The sequence below is a fragment of the Physella acuta genome, unplaced genomic scaffold, assembly GCF_028476545.2.
Source record: "Physella acuta isolate Inbredline_101_S28 unplaced genomic scaffold, ASM2847654v3 ptg000053l, whole genome shotgun sequence".
Taxonomy (NCBI): Eukaryota; Metazoa; Mollusca; class Gastropoda; family Physidae; genus Physella; species Physella acuta.
Genome location: NW_026731573.1, coordinates 69170 through 84489, shown reverse-complemented (window position 1 = coordinate 84489; position 15320 = coordinate 69170). Strand labels below are relative to the sequence as shown.

Below are 15320 nucleotides of genomic sequence, written 5' to 3'. Positions count from 1 at the left end.
TAGGGCTAGGGTTAAGATTAGGGTTAGGGCTAGGGTTAGAGCTAGTGTTAGGGTTAGGGTTGTGTCTAGCTTTGGTTTTGGTTTTGTGTGAAGTTTTAGGCTAAGGTGGATGCTTAGGTTTTGGTCTTTTTCTTAAGGTTTGGATTAAAGTAGTATATAGGTATAAAATTCTAGTTAGAGTTAGGATTTTAACTTGAGAGGGGGGTGGGGGTAATTCCCCGGGGAGGGGGGGGGGGTAATTGACAGGGGGGGGGGTAATTGACAGGGGGGGGGATAATTGCTCCGGGGGGGGAATACGGGGGGAAATGTCCGGGGGGGAAATATCCAGGGGGGTAATGTCCTGTAGCCGATATAACATAGCCTACCTTCTATACCAACTCACTTTACTTTTATCATAATATAACAAAATGATAAACTATCCCTTACCCATTTTTGAGCACGAAATCGTAGCAAAAACTGTGTTTTCTGAGGAGAGTGTCGAGGGTTTTTTTTTTCTAATAAAAAAACTTGAAGCAAACTTTAAAATATATCTGCCAGCTTCCATAAAGCCCCAAGTTGCTATACAATCACATCTACAAAAAGCCACAAGGTGTACCCGATGTTATCGGAGTTTCGGATTAAGATGCGTTAGATACCATTGCATTAGGTATGTACTTTATACTACTATATATATATATATATATATATATATATATATATATATATATATATATATATGCGCGCGCGTGTGTGTGTGTGTGTGTGTAACCAGTGTAGTTACAAAAACAACGAATAGTGTCTGTCAACAAGCACAAGTTCAAGGCCAGTACTGAACTGAGTTATTTATAGTTATTTTGAAACTGTTGTGACGCAGCTGATGTGAATAAAATAGAATTTGACTTGTAAACTTAAAGACAAATGGACAAGCTATTAATAGAGGCACCGAAATATAATAGTTTGACCTTGATAGACATTGTTGACAATACCGGATGTACATCTGGGTGTGACGGGGTATAAGCAGCGATATTTTTGGGTGATGTGAGCTGAGAGAGACAGAAGATGTGAGAGACAGAAGATGTGAGAGACAGAAGATGTGAGAGACAGAAGATGTGAGAGACAGAAGATGTGAGAGACAGAAGATGTTAGAGACAGAAGATGTGAGAGACAGAAGATGTGAGAGACAGAAGATGTTAGAGACAGAAGATGTGAGAGACAGAAGATGTGAGAGACAGAAGATGTGAGAGACAGAAGATGTGAGAGACAGAAGATGTGAGAGACAGACGATGTGAGAGACAGAAGATGTGAGAGACAGAAGATGTGAGAGACAGAAGATGTGAGAGACAGAACATGTGAGAGATAGAAGATGAGAGAGACAGAAGATGTGAGAGACAGAAGATGTGAGAGACAGAAGATGTGAGAGACAGAAGATGTGAGAGACAGAAGATGTGAGAGACAGAAGATGTGAGAGACAGAAGATGTGAGAGACAGAAGATGCGAGAGAGAGAAGATGCGAGAGACAGAAGATGTGAGAGACAGAAGATGTGAGAGACAGAAGATGTGAGAGACAGAAGATGTGAGAGACAGAAGAAGTGAGAGACAGAAGATGTGAGAGACAGAAGATGTGAGAGACAGAAGATGTGAGAGACAGAAGATGTGAGAGACAGAAGATGTGTGAGACAGAAAATGAGAGAGACAGAAGATGTGAGAGACAGAAGATGTGAGAGACAGAAGATGTGAGAGACAGAAGATGTGAGAGACAGAAGAAGTGAGAGACAGAAGATGTGAGAGACAGAAGATGTGAGAGACAGAAGAAGTGAGAGACAGAAGATGTGAGAGACAGAAGATGTGAGAGAGAGAAGATGCGAGAGACAAAGGATGTGAGAGACAGAAGATGTGAGAGACAGAAGATGTGAGAGACCGAAGATGTGAGGGACAGAAGATGAGAGAGACAGAAGATGTGATTGACAGAAGATGAGAGCTGAACGAGACAGAAGATGTGAGAGACAGAAGAAGTGAGAGACAAGATGTGAGAGACAGAAGATGTGAGAGACAGAAGATGTGAGAGAGAGAAGATGCGAGAGACAAAGGATGTGAGAGACAGAAGATGTGAGAGACAGAAGATGTGAGAGATAGAAGATGTGAGAGAAGATGTGAGAGACAGAAGATGAGAGAGACAGAAGATGTGAGAGACAGAAGATGTGAGAGATAGAAGATGTGAGAGAAGATGTGAGAGACAGAAGATGAGAGCTGAACGAGACAGAAGATGTGAGAGACAGAAGATGTGAGAGACAGAAGATGTGAGAGACAGAAGATGTGAGAGACAGAAGATGTGAGAGACAGAAAATGAGAGAGACAGAAGATGCGAGAAACAGAAGATGTGAGAGACAGAAAATGAGAGAGACAGAAGATGTGAGAGACAGAAGATGAGAGAGACAGAAGATGTGAGAGACAGAAGATGTGAGAGACAGAAGATGTGAGAGACAGAAGATGAGAGAGACAGAAGATGAGAGAGACAGAAGATGTGAGAAACAGAAGATGAGAGAGACAGAAGATGTGAGAGACAGAAGATGTGAGAGACAGACGATGTGAGAGGCAGTAGATGAGAGAGACAGAAGACGTGAGAGACAGAAGATGTGAGAGACAGACGATGTGAGAGGCAGTAGATGAGAGAGACAGAAGATGTGAGCTGAGCGAGACAGAAGATGTTGAGAGCGAGGCAGAAGATGTTGAGAGACAGAAGAAAACGAAGATGGAACGATCGGGCGCTGGAATGAAGAGTGACATAGAATGGACTGAATGCAGAGAGGATTGTTAGAGTGAGATGCGGAGAGATAGGCCCGAACTCATATCTGGCCTCGAGTTATCAAGTTTTTAAATTTCTTATTTACGCCCAACGAATATTATGAATACTAGTGTTCCTTCTTATTTGGCAAGTTGGTCAGGGACCATGAATCAAGGAAACGTGATACCTGTAATGGTTTCCCGCGGTTTTTTGTTGTTGTTGTTGTTTTTTGCATGTATACTATTAATTTGGTATTAACTCCTTTTTATAGTTTAGTCATCCGTCAGGATGCTTAATTTTTATAATTCTTAAGAGAAGAATTTTTAGTTTTAATTCGCTTAGTAAAAAAAAAACACTATATAATTAGTTTTATCGGCACCCGATTCGACTATTTAAAGGAGAGAATAAGCCATAGAAGTGGTTTAAAGATTTGCCCATTTTTCATACTACAACTTATGAAGGTTTTTTTCTCTCTACGCAACAATGTGTTTTAGTTACTGTAGAACAATAACTGTTGCAATCGATTAGTTTTTTTGTTTTTACAAAACCACTATTCTATCAAGGTGCAAAAAAATAGAAATTTGTGTCGGCTTTGTCCCCCCTCCCCCTCCCTAAACGGCCTACGTTATGCGCCAACCCAAAAACGTGATAGGTAATAATATAAAGAGCTCATAACTGAATTATATACAGTCGAAATAAAGAATCTGGACTGCTACTTGGCATTATAGACTTATTTAATTGTTTTCTACATCAATTGTGTGACACCAAAATAAAAAGGCAAAGTGACTGTAAAAGACAGATTTTCTTCCAGGCATCTCTATCGCCCCCTGGAAGAAACACTGGTTAAAAAGCGCCCCGACCTTTTAAATTGAGGGAGGTGGGGGGCGCATTTTCACCAACGCGCAAGATAAGGCGCAAAATTGATAGTTCGTCCTGGGCACCTACATAGATCGTTACGTCTTTGTATGTAGTTAATGTATATAGTTAATGTAATATAATCAAAGTTATCAATTATTACGTGTTTTTTATTAATGGCGATTTCACATTTTTGCGCCCCCTATGGACAGCGCCCTAGGCGACCACCTATTCTATTCTTTTTAAAAAAACAAATATTAAAAATAAAGAAAACGTATTTCTATAGTCCTGGAAGTGTCATTTCGTACTGCTATTTTAGAATGTACGAGAAAATTTAAAGGGAGATATCTCACGATTTATTTTCTATCGTAAACAACAATTTCACAATGAAAAACCCCTAACTTTTTGCAGCCTAAGTTATAAACCAACTATATAATATATAATATATTATTATACTTAGCAAGGAATCGTTTTTACTTGCTCGTATATACTTAGTATAGAGAAAGTATTGTAATCGTGCAAAAAAAAAATGAGATTTTTGCAAATCTCAACGTTTTACACCTCTCTGAGGCGGAAAAACAAAGATTTGCAATCTTGTCTGTGTGTATGTGTGTGTGTCTGTGTGTCTGTAAACAAGATAACTTGAGTACAGTTACAGCTATGTTGATGAAATTTCATATATAAGTATTATATCACATTTGTCTATCAACTTTTTAGAGATTTCAAATAACCGGAAGTGGAACTTTTTCTACTTTGAATTTTGCAAAAGCCTATAACTTGAGTATTATTTTAGATAAATAAATGAAATTTCACATGTAAGTAAAAAATGTAATTATCTGGCTTCTATCAAATTTTGAGTAATTTCCGTTGACCGGAAGAAGTAATTTACGCTATTATACACATTTTGTTTGGCTTTCTCTTGGTGCGCAATTCTTTTTTCTACGATATTCTATTCTATTGTAAAAATTTTAAGTAATTAAAAATCATGTCTACTACATCCAGAGTTGCCATCGCACGTAGTGTTATATAAGAATATTCGAGAAAGTTTAGGGGAGATCACTCCCGGTTTATTTATATAATTTCGCATTTGTATTCGTGCTAAAACTGCATTCGAGCGCTCTGTGATTCGAGAATCTGTGATTCTTGGGTACGCCCTGCTATCTATTTTATTTACACTGATTTCCGCTTTATGTAATACACATTTTTAGCGTGCACATTGGTATTGATAAATGTGACGAAAACATGAATTAAAAATAAATTGTTACAAATTATTTTCATTGGGTAGTATTAAACAAAAATGTATTACTTTCTTTAGTACTAGCCGCATCCTACTGCTAAAACTTTGCCCCTTGACAATACGTTTACCCTATTTTTATGTAAATAAATAATAAATAAATGATGCCACTGTAATGTTGTTTTTTCCCTCCGTTCAATTGCAGATGTAGGCAGTCGTTTTGTGAAAAATGTATACCTAAGAACGTCTATGACATTATTGAACAAGAGGAGTCTGTTTCGTCTACTACGCGGGTACTATGTTTTGTTACGTAACCTTTTTTGAACTTCATACACTATCTGTATGTTTAAGTAAGGCGCAAATAGTTAAACTTAGCAGTACAAACGTGATTGTTTGGCTTTTTCTTTAATTTAATTATTTTGTAATACATTTTCCAAGACAAGGTGTTTTATTAGTAAATGACAAAAGTTGCGCGATAAGTGCTCCAAAATTTTTAAATCATACACTTCGCATAATTTCGCATAATATTTTTATAAAGTAGGAGGTCAATTTTTTTAAAGTTGAACATACACGTTATTGTTAATGTTAAGGTAGGGGGTCATTCTTAAGAAATGGCATTGGTGTCATTCTTAATGACAGGAATACTGGTTACTCTTTATGCCAGGTTAAGGGTCATTTTTAATGTCAGGGTTATTAGTCATTTTAATGCGTCATTTCCAGCTCAATCTTAATGCCATGGCTAGTGGTTATCTTCGATGTGTTATTAGCGCGTCATACTTATTTTTAGACATATGGGTTACTTTTAACGTCGAAGACTATTAATGCAAAGACTTTCAATTAGACATTATATATATATATATATATATATATATATATATATATATATATATATATATATATATATATATATATATATATATATATATATATATATATATATATATATTATAACCAAAGATAGCAAAAACAGTTTATGATTGCAACGGATGTATGAAATGTGCAAAGAAATTTTTAATTTTTTTTTAAAAAAAGCTATTTAATGTATAATTAGATCTGTGATAGCTGCTGCAAAGATATTGCCAGCGAGTCTTCTAGGGGATTAACTCGCGGTTTGTGGTCAGAATTTCTTCAATTGAGAGACAACTTTAGGAAAAGTAAAGGACTAGAGATTACACCTGTACACGTGAACAAACAAGCCGAGGTCCAGAACATGTAAGTATCAGGTACAATTCAAAAAGTTATTGCTGCCATTCGCTTTTATCGTACCTATTAGCTTTTATAACCAGTTTTATTTATTTATTTATCAACTATAGGCTGGATATGGTCCCAAGTTTAAAGAATTTGTTGTACAGATTTTTAACAGAACTTGAGGAACAGCTCGAAAAGCAGACAAGACACACTTTTTTAGCCAATTACTTGCATCTAGAAAACACTTCTCCTAAACAGGTCACTTGTTCTCCTCTATTATTATTCCCTGTTATATTATATTAAAAAAATAAAAGTATCTAATCATGTTATACAACATTTCGCTTGATTAGATTTTAAAACTTTGTGTTAGTTATCCAAGAAGAACAAGGAGTGTAAAGCGTGCAAACGTCAGCTACGCATGTTGTCCGATATTCGCGACTGCTGTCTCTGCCAACAGACGTTCTGTATGTCATGCACATATAAAACTCTGCAAGTTTATCTTCCGTCTGAAACAAACTTGAACGACCAGTTGGACATCAGTCAAATCAAAATTCATGTCATTGTAAACGAACAGGTAATTAACTGTTATTTTTTTTTACCTTGATAAAAGTATTCTGTTCATTATTCATAAGAAATATTGCTTTTCAAAGTCGTATTATAAAGACATTACTTAATACTGGCTCTATCAGTATATACAACTTTAAACTAACTCTAAACCGTACCCTAACCAACCACAACAACATCTACAACCAGTAACACAAACACCAACATTGAACATGGTTATGGAATGAACAGAATCAACATACACCCTAACCCTTAGGCTAACTATCTCCACAATTTCAACCTGAAATATAAAATACTTCATCTGACTCAAATGTCTCTGTCATAAAAGGGAAAGGAAAATGATATCTTTAAAAAATCTGTACTCGTTAAAACGCAATGTGCTTCACTACACGTTGAAAGATATTTGTGCCAAAGCTAGGAAAGAATTAAAAAGCTAAAAATCAATGGGTTCGGACAAAGTATTAAATTACTTTCTTTTCTCTAAGCCAAATCAATATCTACACATCAACCTAAATGAAAATCTAAACCTCTGTACCGGAACTGGAAATCTATCTGAAACCTAAATGTAACAGGAAACGAAATCGAACCAAAAATGAAACTATATCTAGAACCGCCATTTTAATAAAACCAGAAACTATATTTTAACCGGAAACGAAATTTTACAGGAAACTGAACTTCATCCGGAATCCAGAACTTTAACTAAAATCTAAATCTTAATAACCTATTTCAGAACAACTTTTCGTCTTCAAATAAAATTTAATTTATACATTTAGTACAGCTAACATATTACTTTCAACGTAAGTCAGTAACTTTAAGTTCTCGATATACGCTTAAGATACTGATCTAAAAGCCCAGAAAAATATGTGACGGACGGAGAGAGAGAAGTGCGCACATGGGCTTTTATATATTAGGATAAACGATGTTTCATTATCAGATACATTTCCACTTCAACTGAGCATCTTTATTTTAAGATTTTAAAAAACTAAAAGAAATATTAATTATGGCTATAAAAATAATATTTTTAAGCTGTTTTACAGTGTGATTAATATTGCCCCGATATTTATTTTATTGAAGAAATATTTCTATTGAGTCAGGATGAGATCAACGCCATTGAAGCGTCTGAGGTCTATCGAGTGTGCGCACAGTGTGAAGGTGAAGTGGTGAGAAGTATAGACATTATGAACTTCAACCTCAAGCTCACAGAATTAGAGAGGGAAATGTTCGATCTACAGCGGCAAATTGAACACGCTCTATCTTATGTGAGAAACGTTTATATCAAGCAGATATATTAGATTGGTTTGCGTATTTCTTTTCTAGAAATTATTTTTACTTTCTACACCTAGAATCTAGATAGATAAATCCCTTGTATTCTGGAATTAGATGATTTTTGAAGCTTAAAAGCAAAGATTTATATAAAATATTTAGGACAAAAATAGTTTAATAGAGAAACTCAATAATGTATCGTGTTTTTATAATTGTTTTTATTTTAATCTAATTAATTTTGGTTTGACCTAGATTCTAGATCTATAACTTTTACTTCCTTCGGCAGCTGATCAGTAGATCTAGAGAAATTTATGGTATACTCAAACTCAAATTAGAAGAACAGTTGAAAATTGATAATAGTGTTGGAACCTAATAAAAATAGCAAACGGGCGTATCGTTAAAGCTATAGCCGACAGAAAATTAGCTTTATAATGCGTTAAACTTTTGTACGGGCAACAAAGTCTTCGATGGAAGCCGCAATTATTGTTATAAAAGTAAATAAATCATGTGACGTCACTATAAGTAAAGTCATTGTTCTGAACTTTTATAATTAATGTGGTTAATCTACCAATGAATATATCAATAAATTAATTAACGTTTTTAAATTAATTTGTGATTAACAGTTTGGTTAAAAAGAACATTGTTTCCAACCTAATTACGTATTGTACAGCTTTATAAAAAAAAAAATATATATATATATATACAAACAGCAATACAGTAGGAAATATTAATGTTTTTGTAGCACAATCCCCTAATTTTGTACATAGTGGTACGTAAAATTGTGTGTTAAAAGTTGAATACAAGCTATCACAGTGAAAAAAAAGTAGTAATGTATAGATTTTTAAAAATCTCTTTTGGGGAAAAAGTAATAGAGGTTTAAAAATGCGTTGTTTTTTACACCTTTTTTGTGGTTTCCATGGCAACCAGAACTGCTATAGGTGGCTACATATTATTTTTGTCTATATGTTAACAGCTAATAACATAAATTTATTAAAAAAAAAAAGGTAAAAAAAAAAGCTTTTTTACAAGCTTTTATTTAACACACTTCTTCGTCAGTCTGTTGTTAGTCTAGATCAAAACGGCCAAGCGAAATGGCAGGCACTTCTAACTGACAGATACGGTTCGTAGTTGGTACGTGGGTCAAAACATAAAGACAATGCGTCATGACATTCAATTTGACTTAATTGGTCGCTTAGTTAATTTTTTATGAATTAATTAAAATGTTGTCCAAATTAGTAGGCTGTTTCATCAAACTATTCCGCGCTATTATATATGCATCATCACGTTCAATAGGGCGTCATCACGTTCAATGGTTTTTTTTACAACTCTATTGTAAATAAAACATGTAAAGTACTAAAAAAAATAGCGGGGGTTTTCCGTTTTCCGTTGGACTGTGAAAGTTTTTAGCGCAATTTCCATTCTGGAGAATTGCGTTTATTAACCCGTCATTTCTGGATGTATGAATGTATGAATGAATGGATGGATGGATGGATGTGTGTCCGCAGCTTTAAGTCGTATCTCCTCCTCAACGAAGCAATATCGATGACTAGTTCTAAAAGCAATTATGTTAAGCAAGTTACGGGGATGAACATAGGCTATAAAAATTCCGGGTTTCTTTCATGGATTTCCCGGAAAAGCCAAAAAAAACCTCGAAAAAAAAGCAGTTTTTGGCAACCAGACCACTTAGTGACTTGAAACATGTACCAATCGATTCCTGCCATAATTTAGAACAATATTGCCGAAGAAAGTTTTCAAAAATATCCTTTCGTTCAGTCACAAAAAAAAATTTGAATTAATTAAAATTTGGACCGAATTAGTAGGCATTTTTTCCAACCACACCACACGCGTCATCACGTTCAATAGCTGCGCCATCGCGTTCCATGGCTGCGCCATCACGTTCAGTAGGCGCGCAATGGTTTTTAGTCATGTAACTCTATTGTAAATAAAACATGTAAAATACTGAAAAAAAAAATTAATAAAAAACGTTTTAATAACTAACTAATGGTTTTACTAACCCTGCTCTTGATTTACGCTACGACAGAGCTATTTTTAGATAACATAAGGAAATTGCGCTAAAATTGTCACTAGACTTTTTAATTAACTTGTTTATTTTGCTTGTGCTTTCTCTAGAGCGTTCCCAACAGACAGGCGAACAGAACAGCGAAACTAGTATAAATATTCTGTTTATATTTACGTTTATTTATATTTATGCTTGTGTTTGTACTTATGGTTGGTTGATGTTAGGGTTAAGTTTAGAGTTTTAGTGTTATGATATAGATTCTCAAACGTCAATATTTGCATTTAGACATTGAATGGAAATTACATATATATATACCCAAGACCCGGCAGCGTCTCTTATGTGATTCTTAATAAATACACACGTCACGGTCATTTATAGATAGGTCTTTTACAAAATTTCAGTCAGGACCTGGCCGGACGGCTAGCAACCTTAATAATGACAAATCTCTTAAACTTAATAACACATTTTCTCCGTAGGACCCATCTTACTATCGTATGCAAAGATCATTATCTGCAGCCAATGTCAGCAGCGTGGGAGACAGCTATGATATGGTAAACTATCTGTCGTATCTGTAATACTACTATTACTAACCTGAACAGCATTGAAAATGCTAATTGATAATAATAAGTAAATATAATGCTTTGTCACTGACAGAAGACCTCTAGAAATGACATCCCTCATGTTCGTTAGCTAGTGACACATATGTATTTGTCAGTATTTATTCTTTAGCTGAATTCTGACACCTTCCAATAGATGGGGAAAAACGCTTACCAATAGGTACATTAAATCTTATGGTATAAACAAGTTCTATCAGTCAACATAATGAAAAACTTGACTTTGGCAGCTTTTGTTAATTTTATGTTGCACATTTAATGTTGCCTGTGCACAATATGTGTATTTTATTGCTTTAAAAATCTTGGTATGCATTTCAAATGATTATTTGTATTTAGACAGGGAATGTCAGGCTAGCAAATCGACTGTACGAGCGTTACACGAGAGCTTATGATAACCTAACGCATATGTCGCCACTAACTAACGGTCAGAAGATATTACATAAACATATAAAGCAGGTGAGAGCCGAACAGCTATTTTTATTAAGAGGGTATATTTGAAGCATTGTTGTATATAGGTCGATTAATAAAAGTAAATTAAATAGTCCTTGTTACTTATTTTAAATAAAAAATACTATTTTTTAAATTAAATCAATAGTGTCCATGTTGTGATAACATAATAACACTACAATATTCAGTAATTCAGTTGAGAGTGCAGATTTTCAGTAGCTTATACTGAAATACTGAATCTAGTTAAAGTGATTTATTCAAATTTTTTTTTTCCTACAGGCGATGTATGAATTTTATTTAAAACGAAGAAACCAACTGAAACTGTCACTAAGAAGGAGAGATTCGTGTTTAAGCCTTTCTCAAAATCATCTATGACTGGTTGCAAAAACTATATATATATATATATATATATATATATATATATATATATATATATATATATATATATATATATATATATATATATATATATATATATACGTACATTTAAAAATTTGTGTGGAGTAGTTTAGGACATTGATCTAACTACATGCCAACAAACCTTCGAATTTTGGTTGTTTTTTAAATCTCAAAGACACCGAGTTTTATGCCTACACAATTAAGATATTGTTTTAATGTATTGGACTTTTCAAGAGTTGACTGTGCAATTAGGTGTACTTGTATCATTCGACAACAATAAAATAATTAAACATTTAATTAATTTAAAAAAAATATTTTTATTTTCTAAGAATTTTTAACTTTTGCGTTTGTTTCTATTTTAAACTGTGATGAGCAAATGTATCGTAAGACACTTTTTACCCTCCCAGTATTAGTTATATAGCATTTCCTCTGACTTAAACCCTCATTGTTTATGACGTTATTTTCCAGAAACCTCAGTTCATCCCTGCCCCAAACCACTGCACAGTACAGTACATTATGGCAAATGCTTAGTGATTTATCCATTTAGCTAGATAATTGCCCACATAATGCAATTTTAAAAAAAAAAACAGTCATGGAAAATGTGTGTGTGTGTGTGTGCGTGCGCCAGCGTGCGTGCGTGCGTGCGTGTAAGCCCTACGTCTACTGAACTATTTGGGCGTGGTTACCCTTAACATTAGTCAAATGAAAACCTCAAGTTTGTTTACAAGATTGTATTTTTTTTGTTATACACACATTTCTTTAAAAACGATAATTAATTTATAGATATTTCAGTTGAAGGAACACCACTTCAATTATAAAAGTTCATAAAACGACGTCAATGATTCTAGAGTAAAAATAGAATTTAAAATCTAATGCCGAAATAATAAAGACGTCATCGATACTTAGTAATAAAGACACTGACAATACCACCTAATTTATTTATCAAATCTTAAAAGTGGTCTACATGCAGTTTCTTTCCAAATATTTCACTTACTTATTTTCACAATAAGCATGGCTTCCATTGAAGAGCAATTTTTAAAAGTTGCTCATGATTTATTTAGATTTTTTTTTCTTTCTTATAAGTTTGCAAAGTGATTGATAAGTTCCTTGAAGTCCTTTTTAGTTTCTTTTATTTGTTCGATACTTAGGACGGCCAAGTTACTGACCTAAAGGGCATATCTACAACTTGTTTCATGACATCATCATAATGGAGAGACTTGGGGCGTTGGAAGACACCCCTTATTTTTTTAGCCATTGCTTATAGTAGCCCTCTGTATCCTTAGGGCATGGCGCTTATTAAAACAAGTGTATGCGCCGTATAGCTCACGGGGGGAGCCCGGGGCGCCAGCTGATGCACATGAGCAGTTTGACCGTTGAATTAAGCAGAAACTCTGGGTGGCAAACCGAACCGCCTTACTGTCAAGGGGTTGCTCTCCGAACGAAATAAAAACAAAATATTTAGGGGCAGAAAACTTTGCAGGAGTCAGAGTTTCTTTCGAGGGGAGAGGCACTGCTCTTCATGTGTGGGGTTGTGGTAGGAAACTTCACGGTCAATAGAGGTTTGTCTGAATTATTCTAAACGACTTTCCAATGTTTCTTGGCGATTGGATCATGTTTGTATTAATGCATAAAGGACAAGGAGACAGACAAACAAAAATCTTTGAGTAGCGACATCTTGATTAGAGATAAATTAGATCAACAAACAAATTGTGGTTAAGCTTAAAACTAGAAAAGCATTGACACGTTTTCGACGTAGCTTGTTGTAAACACACTGTCCACAGCTGTAGTTATTTTTTTAAATGGCTCAATTATAATCAAGGATGGATGGAATTTCGGTGAGGCCAGAGAGTTGAAAGGGGAGGGGGTGCAAGTTTGTGGCGGTGGGGTAGAGAGTTTTTAGCGATGCGTATAAATTTGCGGGTGCCGGATGCTAATCTCACAAAAGAGTCAATGTTCATGTTTATTTATAGGCTAATTCTATTAACGGCTTGTCCGACAATGCATTAATGCCTACAGTGTTATTAATACCGATGGGCCTTGTACAACCCACCCCCCCCCCTTGCCCAGTAAGAAAGGTTTGGGGGCCTTTTTTGGATTTTTAAAATTACTTTTACAGTAGAAAAGAAACTGGATTTCCGTTTGCTTTTTAAAATTATTTTTATAATACAAATATTAAAATTCCAATGTAAAAAATTTAAAGGGGGAGAAGGGCCCCTATTAGCCTTGGGCCCCTATGCCTTGCTTCCGCTAGCTTTACGGTAGCTATGCCGCTGCTGAAGACCTTGACTGAAATTTGTATCTTTTAACGTTAAGGTCTACATTTTACGAACAACTGTTTTTGTTTTTCCTCATTTAATTTCCTCATTTAATTTCGTCAAACTGCAGACGAAAGATGCAAGCCCATTCAAAAGTATACCGCATTATAAAGCTACATTTTCTCTCGTCTATAGCTCTAATGTCTAACGATACGTCTGGTTGCTATTTTTATTAGGTTCCAACACTATTGTCAACAGTGTTTCTTCCAGACTTTTTTCTCCGGGGGGGGGGGCACTTGAAATCTTCGGGGGGGGGGCGGTAAACTTTCTTCGGGGGGGGCGGACACTGTTAAAAGTATATATTTTCTATATAAATTATATAAATTTCCTTTCGTTCGGGGGGGGGGGCGGTAAAAAATTTTCGGGGGGGGGGGGGGGGGGGGGCTTCGCCCCCCCGAAGAGATGCCTGGAAGAAACTCTGATTGTCAATTTTCAATAGGATATGCTTTAGAGTTCTTCTAATTTGAGTATACAAATAAACTAGATTTAAGCTGTCGGAGGAAAGTAGTCCAAGCCAAAACTAAATAGTTAAAAAGAAAAACAAGTATAAAAACACAATAAAGGAGTTTCATTATTAAACTATTTTAGTCCTTCAATATCTATGTATATATCTTTGTTTCTTAGCAATGAAATTGGTTAAATTAGGATATAATTTAATTCAAAATGATATGTTGCTTGATTTTACTTTCTTATAGAGATGAACTAAAATAACTCGATATATTTGCCCTAAACATGTATCTGGTGGCCTGGTAGAGTCGACAGTATGTTGACACCTTTTTTTAAAAAGTTGCTTGTCCGAAACCCTTAAAAATTAAAATGTGAGTTTCTTTACTAAACTATTTTAGTGTTTTTAAATTTTAGTGTTTTTAGATTTTTCAAGCTGTTTGAGACCGTGTGTGACAGTCGGGGGGGGGGGGGGGTGGAAAATATTATGGTCAAACAAGCATGACGTAATGCTTGAATGACGGTCAAAAAAAAAACGGTCAAACGTCTAAAAATATACGATTGGTAACGGACGCGTTTATGAAACCTTACTCCAGTGTTTTGTCACTCTGGTGTGTAGGACTAGACTGAAGCATCACAAAACGGGTGCTCTAGTTCCAAAAAAAAAATCTTTTAGAATTCCTTGATCATCGTGAAGGAAATTTTGATATAAACGATGAATTTTTTTTAAATCTCATTATTTGCTAATTAAAATTAGGTTATGTAATAAAATAATAGATATGCCCTTTGTGTCAGTAACATGGATATCATAAGTATCGAACATTCAGAAGCAGCTTAAATGTATCTCAAAGAACGTGTTAATCTTTTTGCAAGGTTAAAAGTAAGAAGAATATAGCGGGAGTGATCTCCCTAAACTTTCTCGAATATTCTGAAATAACATTACGGGGATGGCAACTCATGATATAAACATGATTTTTAATCAAATTTTAATTACTTAAACTGTTTAAAGCAGAATCTCGTAGAAAAAAATTATTTCAATTTTTACATTTCTGTAATTTAGAGTTCTTTTTTTTAATTGGTTGATGATAAAACTAAATAAGCGCGAGTGATATCCCGTAAACATTCTCAAATATTCTTATATGACACTACGAGAGATGGCAACTCGCCTCCGGGAGGTGTAAAATATCGAGAATTAGGAAAGTCACGATTTCAATTA

The 15320-nt window shown here is 34.8% G+C and overlaps 1 protein-coding gene across 3 annotated transcripts in view; it reads left to right on the top strand.

The window, feature by feature from the left end:
- LOC131946722 (uncharacterized) overlaps window positions 1–11683 on the top strand; it is a 30851-nt gene extending 19168 nt beyond the window's left edge. For all 3 annotated transcript variants that reach the window (XM_059307639.1, XM_059307650.1, XM_059307659.1), the window contains exons 4-12: window positions 538–646; window positions 5056–5143; window positions 5902–6062; window positions 6164–6296; window positions 6409–6612; window positions 7697–7861; window positions 10362–10436; window positions 10836–10955; window positions 11226–11683. In XM_059307639.1, the coding sequence (XP_059163622.1) occupies window positions 538–646; window positions 5056–5143; window positions 5902–6062; window positions 6164–6296; window positions 6409–6612; window positions 7697–7861; window positions 10362–10436; window positions 10836–10955; window positions 11226–11321 (1151 nt within the window). In that variant the 3' untranslated portion in view covers window positions 11322–11683. The remainder of the gene's footprint in view (window positions 1–537; window positions 647–5055; window positions 5144–5901; window positions 6063–6163; window positions 6297–6408; window positions 6613–7696; window positions 7862–10361; window positions 10437–10835; window positions 10956–11225) is intronic.
- The last annotated feature ends 3637 nt before the right edge of the window (window positions 11684–15320 follow it).